This window comes from Plutella xylostella, chromosome 12 (assembly GCF_932276165.1).
Source record: "Plutella xylostella chromosome 12, ilPluXylo3.1, whole genome shotgun sequence".
NCBI classification, from domain to species: domain Eukaryota; kingdom Metazoa; phylum Arthropoda; class Insecta; order Lepidoptera; family Plutellidae; genus Plutella; species Plutella xylostella.
Window position 1 is genome coordinate 7,122,006 of NC_063992.1, and position 13,131 is coordinate 7,135,136.

At 36.9% G+C, this 13,131-nt stretch overlaps 1 protein-coding gene across 1 annotated transcript; it reads left to right on the forward strand.

Moving 5' to 3' along the window:
- The first annotated feature begins 331 nt into the window (after positions 1-331).
- Positions 332-2,991, forward strand: LOC105383277 (TBC1 domain family member 23). Its single transcript, XM_011553310.3, has 2 exons — positions 332-508; positions 826-2,991. Exons 1-2 carry the CDS (start codon positions 480-482, stop codon positions 2,834-2,836), a joined length of 2,040 nt encoding a protein of 679 aa, XP_011551612.3. The 5' UTR covers positions 332-479; the 3' UTR covers positions 2,837-2,991.
- The last annotated feature ends 10,140 nt before the right edge of the window (positions 2,992-13,131 follow it).

Here is a 13,131-nt window from a genome sequence, read left to right on the forward strand (position 1 = left end):
ACGTCTGAAAGCTGAAGGTCAGCCCAAGGTTACGTCTGCGATTTACGTCCGAAAGTTTGAACAGCGTAGTGTACCTACGTACCTTCGTTACCTAGATACCTTTAAGTCGCGGCTGACAGCCACGTCCGTAATCCGCGTCCGCTAATGTGTCGGCGCTTAAGTCGCGTCTGCTAGTGTGTCGGCGCTTAAATATTCTATGGTCGACATGGTCGTCCATCGCATCGCATGACTGTACACAGAGTACATTATTTATGACTGTCAAGGTGACACTGACAGAAAAGAATAAGAATAGAGCTAGAGCAGCTGCGCAGCGCAATCAAGAATCAAATAAGACAGTGAAATAGATAAAATTTTGGATTTATTTTTATGTATTTGTGCGACTTTACTCTTTAAATTTAATCGGAAACAGTGTTCTAATATATTGACTTGGTGTGGCGAGTCATCTCTGTTTCTAAACAAGTGTATATTATTACAAAACAATGGCTGGAGACGAAGACGATAGTACATGGTAATGATCAATATTATTATTTGGTACAACATGTAATACTATCGCTGCTTGTAATACTTAATTTTATCTATGCAAGGCGAGGCGCTTTTACAATACTTACTAACTTAGCTGGTACGAAGATTACTGTGTTTGCTATCACTATCAGTCTATCACTTTAATTAGTCATTCATTTTATGAGTTTCCTATGCTTTTTGTTAGTACTTTACATAGGTTTGATACATGTTCATTTAATACTTGATCAGGGTTTTTAAATTATAAACATTGCACTTAAAAAAGAATATTTATTTTTTAATAAAACTAATCTCAATTTGTTGCAGGCTGATTGAACTAGAATCAGCTTTACTTGATGGGTGCTCTGCTCAAGAAATAAATCTTTTGACGAAAGGGAAGAAAATACCAGAAAGTCTCCGTCCAGATGTATGGTTATTATGTCTACGCTGCCATGATGCTGGCAACCAACTTATTATGTTTGATGAAATATTTGACCTTCCCAACCAAAGTGAGCTCCGTGATCAAGTAAGGAAGTTTGTCAAAAAACTTGGCAATGATGAAGATGACAAACTTGCAGTAGCATCAGACCTTGAGTCCATTATGACATTCTACTGTAAATCTAAGTCAGTACGTTATAGTGCTGACAATGGCTGGATAGAAATTTTGCTGCCGTTATTGAGTTTAAAGCTTCCAAGAGCTGACACCTATAATTTGTTTGAAAAAATCTTGAAACTGTATGTTCCAAAGGGATGTGTTAAAAATGGTGTACCATTCCACATTCTTCGATTGTTACTTCAGTATCATGACCCTGAATTGTGTTCATTCCTTGACACCAAAAGAATTACTCCAGAGCAATACTGCCTGCCATGGTTGCAATCTCTTTTTGCTGGCACTTGCAATTTAGATGTGGTCCTTTTTATGTGGGATCTATACTTTCAAAGATCAGATCCATTTTTTATATTTTTCCTTTGCTTGATTATGATCATAAATGCAAGAGAACAATTACTGCAAATGCAAAATGAAGATAAATCTGCTATAATCCAGGCAGTTACTGGAATGCCAGCTGACCTAGAGGCAAATGACGTATCTGACTTCTGTTCTTTAGCCAACTACTATTCCCTTAAAACCCCAGTATCATTCAGAGATGATGTATTGGAATTATTATTTTCTGATTGTGAACTAGAAATTAACTCTAAATTATATTCACAAGCACTATGTCTGCCAGTGGCTGTGCATGAGTTGGTAGAGAGTGCTACGGTTGATGCTGCACTTGATGTAGAGAGCATAAAGTTTTTCCTTGTGGATTGTCGACCAGCAGAGCAGTACAATGCTGGCCATTTGTCAACTGCCTTTCATCTTGACTGCAACCTCATGCTGCAGGAACCTAATGCTTTTAACACAGCAGTGCAAGGATTACTGAATGCACAGAGACAGGCCTTAGCAGCCGGATCCCTGGCTGCTGGCGAACACCTGTGTTTTGTGGGATCAGGCAGAACAGAAGAAGACAGCTATGCTCATATGGTGGTTGCCTCATTTCTGAAGAAAAACACGAAACATGTCTCAATGCTAGACGGGGGTTTTGTTGCTATTCATGATTATTTTGGGGCTCACATGACAGATTGTTTGGAAGAGCATAATCCTCAAGCCTGTTTAGTTTGTGCACCCAGCAATAATAACAATAGCCCCATGAATATGCAAGAGAGAAGTAGAGAAAACATTCCATCAGTTCAACTGTTTAGTAAACTTTCATCTGCCATGAAAGCTAAAAGTCAAGAAGTGAAAGGAAAATTAATTGATTACATTGTTAATCCAACTGCCACACCAGGAAATGGAGAGTGGCACGTTTCAGCCAATGACAAAAAAGATCGTAGATACAGGAATGTCCCGCCAGTATTCAGCATCAATGACGAAGAAGACGAATCCAAGTTGGAACTCCGTAGAGATGTGACTGATTCTAATTCGAATGAAGAAATAGTCGATATCAATAAGTTTTTGAAAGAACTGAATGTGGTCAACAGCTTTCAATGCCAAGAAGTTTTACTAAATGGATACATGTTGGATTCCTTTTTAGTAGTAACTGAGACGCACTTAGTTATATTACGTGAAATACCTAACAAACAAGGAGTCGCCAAAGTTATGGCCCGGCGGCCATTATCCACCATAGTCAAAATTACAGCAAAGAAGAGGCATCCTGAACTTATAACATTTAAGTATGGAGTTCCTGATGGAGACAACTTATTAATTAAAGACATGAACAGGTTTCTTATTCCAAATGCAGCAGCAGCAACGAAATTGGTTTCCAACCAAATAGTCCAACAGTTGGATAATAAATCGTAATTTAAACTGACTTGTCCGAAAGCTGAGTATGTCAAGTAAATTATGGACCCAGAATGTTCTATGACCAGTATTAACATTGCCACCATAATAATATTCATTTTTTAATAACTAGACTACATAAATAATAAATTCCTAAAAATGATCTATGATCCTGACATTATACTTCATTCACATAATTCATTATAACGATACTATCTAGCCTAGTATTGGATAGGCAGTCCATCCTATTGTAAGCCAATCTGTCGATATTTACTTGACATATACTCTATTGTACCTAGTAGGTAGGTACTTCCAAATGTGGGTGGGACTGTGGACTGTTGGCACCCTTGTTCGAGGAGTAGTAATGTTGTTTTTTAAATAAATAAATATGTGGGGACATCTCACACACGGCCATCCGACCCCAAGCTAGGCAGAGCCTGTGTTATGGGTATCGGACAGCTGATATATCTACACAAATACATAGATAGATAGATATTAAATATAAATATCAACACCCAAGACCCGAGTACAAATATCTGTCTTTAAACAAATATCTGCCCCAGCCGGGAATCGAACCCGGGACCTTCGGCGTAGCAGTCAGGGCCACTAACCACTACGCCATTCGACCGTCGCTTGATGGGCACGCTGTAGTTCAACCAAATGAATATCTTTCCATAGATAAAACAGGGTGGAATATTCAAAGAAAACTGACCCCATTCCACAGAGAGACGTATCTCTGAGAGGAGGACTCATCAGGTTTCTGTGGAAGCCGCACTACCTATTTATATAGTTTTTCGTACTTAGGAACCTGTATAATATATTAGAGTACCTATCTGAAATCCTGCAGTCCACAGTTCCATAGCCAATATAATATAAAAATATTTCCTATAAATGTTACTTAAGTATTGTAATTTTAGATAAACATAGTAAGTATTGGATATGTAAAGACTACTGAAAAAGAAGAGTCAATCGTTTCAGGGGGATCACTCTAGTTAACGAAAGGCGAAGTTACGAAGCGAGTCTAATCTTATCTTAGCTGCGAAATACCTAGGTAGGTTACACGTCTTTTAATTTCCATGTGGCTTATTTTCAATTTGTTACATTTAATAGATAATATAAAGCATGTTACTCTATTTTAAAAATATTTATTTAAACTATCAAAAAGTAAATTGTAAGAACATTTTACGTAGGTACTGCCTCAGGTACATACCTATTAATCTTGTATTTATTTACCGAACGTACCACGCATTTGATATGCACTCGTAGGTAATGCATTTCAAAATAATAAAATCGGATCATAAATTTGATACGGTTTATAGGTACGTTAAACGTAATTAAAGTCTATAGTAATTGTTTTTGCTAAATCTATGTAAATATGTCCTGTATCTCCCTCATACTAAAGTAAGATGTCAAGGCTATAGAACTATTATTATGTAGTGACCATTATATTAATTCAAGGTAGTAGTTAGGTAGTTATTTGTCCTTAATATGTAGTGGCACAAATTGTGATTTTATTCATGTTAAAGATAAGTACCTATTACCAACAACATTCCATGAAGAGCACACATGTGGGAAATTAGAGAGGCACCTAGGTATTATGCCTACATAAATATGTATTAAAAAAAATAATATTTTGCTAAAGTACAGTCAGCAAGAGAGATATTTATGCCACCCCAGCGCAAGCAGTTCGGTACCTACTTGTGATCATAGTCTATTTATTATGTTCCTATATAACATTATACATACTTACTTATAGTACATTTCTTTATACTTAAATTGTTTTTGTAAATAAATTCCGTTTTAATACGAATACGTATTTTATTCACTTATTTAATATACTTAAATATTTGCTTAAATCTGTGTATTGGGATTGGGGCCTACTTAAAATTAGATAAAAAACTTGATAACTAGGTACTTATTATGTACCTACCTACAGAAATTTTATCAACAGTAAACTTCCAGGAGTCAATAACTATTTTTTTTTTTTTTTTAATCTTTTATTTTTATAGAAAGCTTGGTACTAACAATGGAAGACCATGTCGCCTTCATCGGAACATAACACATATAACGATAAGAAACTATTTTACTTAACTCTAGGTTACAACTTCTGTAAAATTAACATATAATATTAGAATCAGAAACTTAAAAACTAAAAGGAACTCTTTATCTGGCTTTAAGGCCCAGTTGCACCATTTTAACAATTGCTCGTGCCTCATCAGACAATGGATATGATAATATGGTATTCACACCTCCATTACACACATAAATATTATTTTGAGTTAATACAAATCTTCTAGACTCGTTCCGCACACATTCCACTATGATATGATAGGCGTCTTCAACCACTCCGCACTCACTACAATTTGGTGATGAAACTTTACCCATTAAGAACGCAAATTTGTTGAGTGGCATGTGTCCGGAACGTAGTCTAAGAGTCGTTACAATTTCGTTTCTGCCCAGTATGCAATTATCAAACCATGGCACTCTCAAGGGATGATTTTGTACTGTCTTATACCAAACTCCTATGTTAACTGACTTGTCATTGAAATGTTGCTTCCATAAATTATAACACTTATTACTAACTATAGGCAGCAAGTCCGTGAAATAAGGGCGGTAGGTCTGGGCAGTGCCCTCAGTGACAGCTAGTCTAGCGAGGCGATCCGCCTCCTCATTCCCGTCTAGTCCGATGTGTGACGGCACCCACTGCAGCCAGACCGCGCGCCCCTGCGCACGCACCTGCTGCAGACACTGCAGGATCCTGTAGGCTATCGGGACTCCTCGAACGGTCGAGGTGCACCGAGCCACATGGAGGAGAGCGCTTTTTGAGTCCGTTAAAATGACGGTTCGGTCAAATTGATTTGAAATAACGTAGCATAACGCTTTGTACAAAGCCAGGAGTTCTGCTTCCATTATGCAAATATTGGTACTTATCTTAGTCTTCTGTGAATACAATAGTTCAGAGTCAAAAAACGCTACACCTATTCCATTATTTTCTTTAGATGCATCAGTGTATATTTTATGACAGTTCCAGTAATGCTCTCTTAGATAAGATATACATAAATCTTTTAAATAACTAATATTAAACAGTCTTTTAGCTTTATCAACCATATCTACATTACACCGTATAACATCCTGTATATCTATACCGGCTACCCAAACATCCAAAGAATACATTTCCAACATCTCACTAGAATAAATAGGTACATCTTTTAGGTCTACTTCTATGGAACAAAGTAAAGGGGTATTTTTATTTCGCCAATAACGTTGTGCCAACTGATCTGATAAATCACTAATAATTTTAATGTTAATGTTATTGGTTATAGATCGAGATCTCAGCCAGAATTTACCTGCTAAGTACCTTCTTCTGAGCGACAACGGGTATAAAGCCAGTTCACTTTCCATAACATGTATTGGTGTTGATTTAATGAATCCGCCAATAACTCTCATGGCTTGGTTCTGTATCTTATCAAGTTTATAAAGATGAGTTTTTGCGCTGGTATCATATAGAAAGCTGGCATAGTCCATTCTACTCCTAATGATGGAAATATAGATTCGCCTTAAATGTTTTGGATGGACACCCCAATTAGACCCAGATAAAACTTTTAAAATATTTAAAAACTTGGTCGATTTCTCGGTTATTTCATTTATATGCTTCCCCCATTTCAAGGACCGATCGAACCACATGCCCAAGTATTTAACATTACTAACTAACTGAAATAAGAAATTATTGACTTTAACAACAACATTGCTTCTGTTGACTCCCTTTCGAAATAAGCAAATTTTAGTTTTTCTATATGATATGTCTAAGCCCAGATCATTTATAAGATAACAAAAACTTGTTAAAGCTGTTTGAATTGTTGATTGAACATCTATAATGGACTTGGATGAATAAAATATTACAAAATCATCAGAATATTGTGAAATACATACATTCAGTATACTCTTACAAATATGTGCAGTTACTACATTAAATAACAAAGGCGATAACGGGTCTCCCTGGGCTAGGCCGCGGTTAGTGGTTCTGTTGTCACTGATAGTGCCATCAGATAGATTGATATTTAGAATTCTTTCTTTCAAAAAGCTCCACAAGTAATTACAAATTTTAGATCCTATTCCAAATCCGTCCATTATCTCTAATAATCTAACTATTTCAACATTATTGTAGGCACTATCAATGTCAACAAAACAACCCAATGTGAGCATATCTTTAGAAAAAGCGATCTGAATTGATGATGTTAACCGAGCCAGACTGTCGATACAAGAGCGAGACTTGCGAAATCCAACGGTAGAGGGAGAGAAACATTGTTCCTTCTCCAGGAACCACTCTATTCTATTATTTAATACAGTATGGAATATTTTACACAAACATGACATCAAAGCAATAGGTCTAAGCGCTGGGGCTACGTTATTATTATCATTTGATTTAGGGATAGGCACGATCTTTACGTATCGCCACTGTTTCGGTACAAAACTAGATTGGAGGCAGTTATTATAAAATTGAGCTAAAAATATTTTACCATTTTCAGGAAGGTTTTTCAGCATGGAAAATGATATACCATCTTCGCCCGGTGCCGTGTCTTTAGGTTTAATCGACCTATCTAGCTCTTGTATCGATATGGGTTTCGTTAAATTAACATTGAATGAGCTGAAATGTGGTCTAGGAGGAACTACTGAGTCAGGGGTTAAATTTCTTATCATTGCATTTGCTCTATCCTCACTGATATGCACCCTTTGCGATTTGTATCCCTTTAACCAGCGCATCTTCTTCCACATCTCACTCGCACTAGTATTACTATCCACACTGTCACAGAATTCACACCACGCTTTGTTTTTCGCTGACCGGATAGTTTTTTGAGCTTGCGCGACTTTGAGGTTGAGTTGGTCTAAGTTTTCCGGTGTCGGGTTTCTTCTGAAAACCGCCAGTGCACGTCTTCTTTCAGCCACAGCACGGGATAGCTCCTGGTTCCAGTACGGTTTAGGGGTAAACTTATCTACTCGTAGTGGGTCTTCACACATTTTTATAAAAGGTATGGAAGAATCAGCAGACTGTCTTATAATATCTAAAAATTTATCATAGGATTCCTGTGGATTTTCTTTTATTAACTGGAAGTAGTCTGGGTTATTAAGGAGAGTCTCTTGTATACTATCTTTGTATTCTTTCCAGTTTGCTTTCTTATAGTTCCTTTTTCTTTTGATTTCGGGAGGGCTATCTAATGTGCTAGACAGTTTTATCATAAGATGATCGCTACTGAGTGATTCATTCGTGACTTTCCAGTAAAACTTCATTGCTATATCAGCCGTCGTGAATGTCACATCGCAAGGGCGTACCCAGGTAGGGGCAGGGGGGGGCAGCTGCCCCCCCCTAGAAGATAAAATAAACGTAAATTTTCCTGCCAAGTCGGAATTAAAAACGTGTTATCTACTCTTACCTACCTACCTATTTTGTTTTGTATCTTAATCAAACTAATTAAGGTCAACTGGGGTTACGTTGTATTTTTAGATCACTAAAAGTTTTCGGAATAATGGGAGCAAAGGTATGAAAAATTTAATGTAAAAGTGAGATATTTACTTTAAGAAACTAACGACTATTGAACAACTATTTCTTAACAAATTTAAAGCATTGATTTCTTTGCTGGAATCTTATAAAAGTTTCTTATTTAGTGTCTTAAAAAAATCGTGATTTTGGACGCATTTTCCAGGTTTGAGGCAAATGTGTTTTTAGTATGTAACTATTCAATAGGTAAGCTTTCCGTGAAAAAAATAAGAGAGTTTTATCTAGTATATTTTTTTGGGCAATAGTATGGCAGTTAATTTAGCCAAAAGAAACTATTGACGAATTCACAGATGATTTAGTAGAAATCAGGAAAATGCGTCTAATTTTCATGGACGCATTTACTCCATGATAAATCCAAATAACAATTTTATGAAAAAAGAACTACCTAAGTACTCCTGTAAAGTGAGTAAGAATGTAGATTTAATAGTGGTGAGTGAAAGTTGTGAATAAAATAAAGTAACATCCATACATCCTCTCATTTATATTCTTTAGAAAAATAGTAAGATTGGATCAAATACGGGTATTAAACTTAGATATCAATTAAAATATGTGCATGGCAAAACCCATTCTCTTCAATAAGTTAAGTGTTCAAAAATAGTAAAAATCCTTATCGAGCTGGTTTCAGTGATCGTAACTGATCACTGAGGTTAACACATGGCACGGTCAGCCTTGGATGGATGACCGATTTCAAATGGTTCTTTTCTGGACGCTTCCGTGCTTTGGATGGCACGTTAAGCCGTGGGTCCCGGTTGCTGCTTCGGCAGCAGTTGTTAAGCCTAGTCAGAGGCCTTCGGGCAGCTTGAAAAAATCTGACAGTCGGGTTGTACACTTACCCGACAACTTTAGTGCTTTGTACTCAATAAAAAACGGCGATACAAATTTACAGCGAAAAGCGGGTGACTATAGTCGTGAGCATTATTATGTATGTATTAAAAGGTTGACGATTTCTGTTTTGAGGCAATGCGTTGCAACAATCGCAATAGCCCCATTACGCCTAACGCTTTTACCCCAAGACTTTTATCAAACATAAAAAAATTAACATCATTAATTCATCAATTAAAGCTATTTCATTGAAAATTTGTGTCTATATTATAAGTAGCCCAATGACTATTGTTTAGAATACCTACTGAATAAAATCAATTGATAAAGAAACCTTTAGATTCACATTTTCAATCACCAGTCACAGTACCAAACTTTCAAAAAAATGTGCAAATCACAAAATGAATACTTGGATAATATTATGTTGACTACAACACCATCTGTCTGCAGTTCATGTAAAGTATTTAGTTTAAGCCACCGTAACTAGATGGCATTTTTCAATATTGATAAAGCCGTTTTCAAATAGGATCGAAAAGATTAATTTGGCCCGTAGACGCAATTGGCCTAGTTGACCTTAATAAAAGTCAATTTTCATGATTTTTGTTTCAATATACACGACCGACCATCATCTCAAGAGCTGCCCCCCCCTAGCTGAAATCCTGGGTACGCCCTTGTCACATCGGGTGCAGATTTCTGGAGCACACCATTTACTAGCCGTAGTCTTGTTGGGGTCCCATCATTCAAGGAAACTAAACCCTTGTCCATTGAAGCATCGAATAAGTGGTTGCCTCGTGTGTCTGACTTGACTGACCAACTAGTGTGGTGTCCATTAAAGTCCCCGGCCACAATGGTTTTCTTGTCATAATAAGAAAAGACTACATCCCAATCGTTTTGTTCCGTCCGTACTGAAGATGGACAATATAAGGAAATGATATTCTCTATATGCTGGCAATTTAATATTCTTATCCCAATGATCTCCATTCCGGTATTAGGGTGCTGTACTTGATTTATATGAGCTTTTACTGAGTTGTGCGTTAAGATGGCGGTGCCTCCGTATCCATCGTGTCTGTCCTTGCGGTATACGTTATATCCTGCTATACGAAGGGGGCTCTCCGGCTCCAACCATGTCTCGCTCAAAATCGCAATGTGGATCTTCTCTTGTGATAAAATTGTCTCAAATGGTAATAGTTTAGGCTTCAAGCTCTGGCAGTTCCATTGTAAAATATTCAAGTTACGAAGATTACTTCTATCCATTATGAGTAAATAAACTTAATAGCGGCCATTCTGATACATAACTCACAACAAAATTATAAACCCATTCTAAAATAACTATCCCACCAGTCTTAATTTTCTCAGCCCATGACATTCTCTTCTCCAAAATAATATTCTTGATTTTCTGAAACAGTTCTTGAAATCTAGGTCTGTCTTTTCCTTCACCGCACTTCGATTCCTGATCACTATGATCGTTACTTTCCGTCTCAGAAAATACTAGAAACTCGTCTTCTATATGGTTATTTTTCTTTTTGTTTCTGTGTTTATTTTTATTTCTAGGTGTCTCAGCGGGTATTTCTGTTGATGTTTTATCTTTGGTAATTGTCGGCTTTTTTTTTGTGGCGGCTACATGCGCGTATGACGTTGTTAAAGTGGGGGGCAAAGGACTGTAATCTTGGCTGTGAATAGTTGCTGGAAAATCTTCTTGGAGCAACGGCGGAGCAGACTGGGGTGCAGGTGGTACATATAATGTCTGAGCTCTTTTGTAGGTACAGTTGAACTCAGACATTAGTTCCCGTAGCTTCCTTTCTTTAACATATGTGGGACATATTCTAGCGAGTGTCATGTGGGCTCCTTTACAATTAGCACATTTATATACTGTAGTATCGCAATTAGGGTGATCTTTACCACATTTCGGACATATTACTTTCACTGATGTACATGTTCTTTGTTTATGACCGAACCGCCAACATCTGGAACACTGTGTCACAGGATAAACGTAAGGATCTACTTGTACTCTCATTCCATGTGAACGTACGTAAGAGGGTAAATGAGAACCTTGAAAGGCAATACGTACCACTTCACTGTCAACCCACTCGGCAGAATCGGCGCTTCGTTGTTTGAGCCTCTTAACATTAATTATTTGGGTGTCACTCTCAAGATTTTCTAATATTTGTTCATCAGAGAGCTCTAATTCAACATCCCTAATCGTTCCATAGGAAATACTAGTTTCTAGAGTTCTTTGTATTCGCCAGCCTTTGTCAGTAAAATTTTTACAGGTTATAATCTCATCAACACTTGATCTCGAACTAAACCTTATAAGTACCTTATAAGAGTTAACATACCTTACTCTCGCAACATCTTTTATATTTTCTGACTTTAAAAGCCGTGCTAAACCAATTTGTTTCGGTAACTTTTCTTTTGAGGTTATGCTGACTTCAATTATTTCCTCCGGTATAGTTGTATTCCCTGCTTCACTAATACTACGTGCTAATCGTTTTTTACTACGTTGCACAGTCGTCCAAACCTCCTCCTGATCTAATGCCCGACTTCGCTTTTCGGCACGCGTGCTGTTCTCCAAATCTTCTAACTCCATATTCACACTTTGTACTGACTCACTTTCGTTATAGTCGTGGTCTAATAAAACATGATCATGATTGTAGTCTTCCACTAACTCACTGTCCGTATTCACGTTATCCATTTGAAATAGTTAAATAACAGTTCATATTTATAAACGTAAGTAGGTAACTATCGAAATATATTAGGTACGCCCGAAAACAAGACAAGAAATCGGTCCTGCCGCAACGAGCGCTCGAGCGCGAATGAGTCAATAACTATAATCTGCCATCCATCCATCCGTCCATCTATATAAAGTCCTGAAAATAAATGCCGTGCCTGTGCCAGTACTGAACTATCACATTCATCACTGATACATAAATGGTAAATACTCCCCCGTAAATAGGGTCGGCGGCGGGTCAGACCCATGGAGAAAATGTAAGTTAGTAGGTATATTATAATACATAATACTACTAAGGTTGTATTGTTGAGGCTCTATGCAAATATCCTTTCGAGGACCTTATCAAGAAGCCAGGACCCGGGGCATGGGTCCCTTATCGACATCGATAAACTAACGTAGTTTTTTTTTCCTCAGTGTAAACTAGTTTAATGTACTTACACCTATCACAGCGGTATTTATGGTAAGTAAATCCCGATATAGCGACGTTAATCTAACGATACCGAACCCGTGTAGTGGGGACAGAAGGGTTAACCCCATTTTATTACAGGTTTATTTATTTATTTATTTTACTTTATTAGGAAAACTTACAGCTAAATCAGTACAATTAGACAAAAATAAAAGACAACAAAAAGCCAATTAATAATTTAGAGGTGCATCTACAGTGAAACTATTAATTCATGAAATTAATGTTAGAGGAACTAAAATTTTCAGGAGCCTGGCACCATTAGAAAAGAAACATAAAAGTCATAACAATTGTTTATGGCAGTTGGCGGTTGGCTGTTTTTTCAATTTTCCTATTAATTATTAGGATAATCTAGATAAAAACAACTATTTAGCTTGTTTGCAATTAGGAAGAAGAAGAAAAATATTCGTAGTCAAGCTAGGGAAGTTATTTATCGAGTTTATATACAATGTTTAGCGGAACATGAAGCTGGACACATTTTGTCGAATTTGGAGGATGTTTACGCTCGTACAGCGTCTATGACGGGTATGTAACATTGTACAAATTGTAATAATTCATTTTTTATCAGTACCAACGCTTCATTAATCGATAAACCTAGGTTGAGAGCCTAAGTCGAACATTGTTTACATACCGCTGGTTGTAGGTTTGAGTTGGTTTAAGTTGAGTCAAACCATAACATTTTGATACTTGAAGATATATTTTTTGTTTACTTACTAAATTCTCATTCTGTAACTCTGTTTTTCTTAACTTAA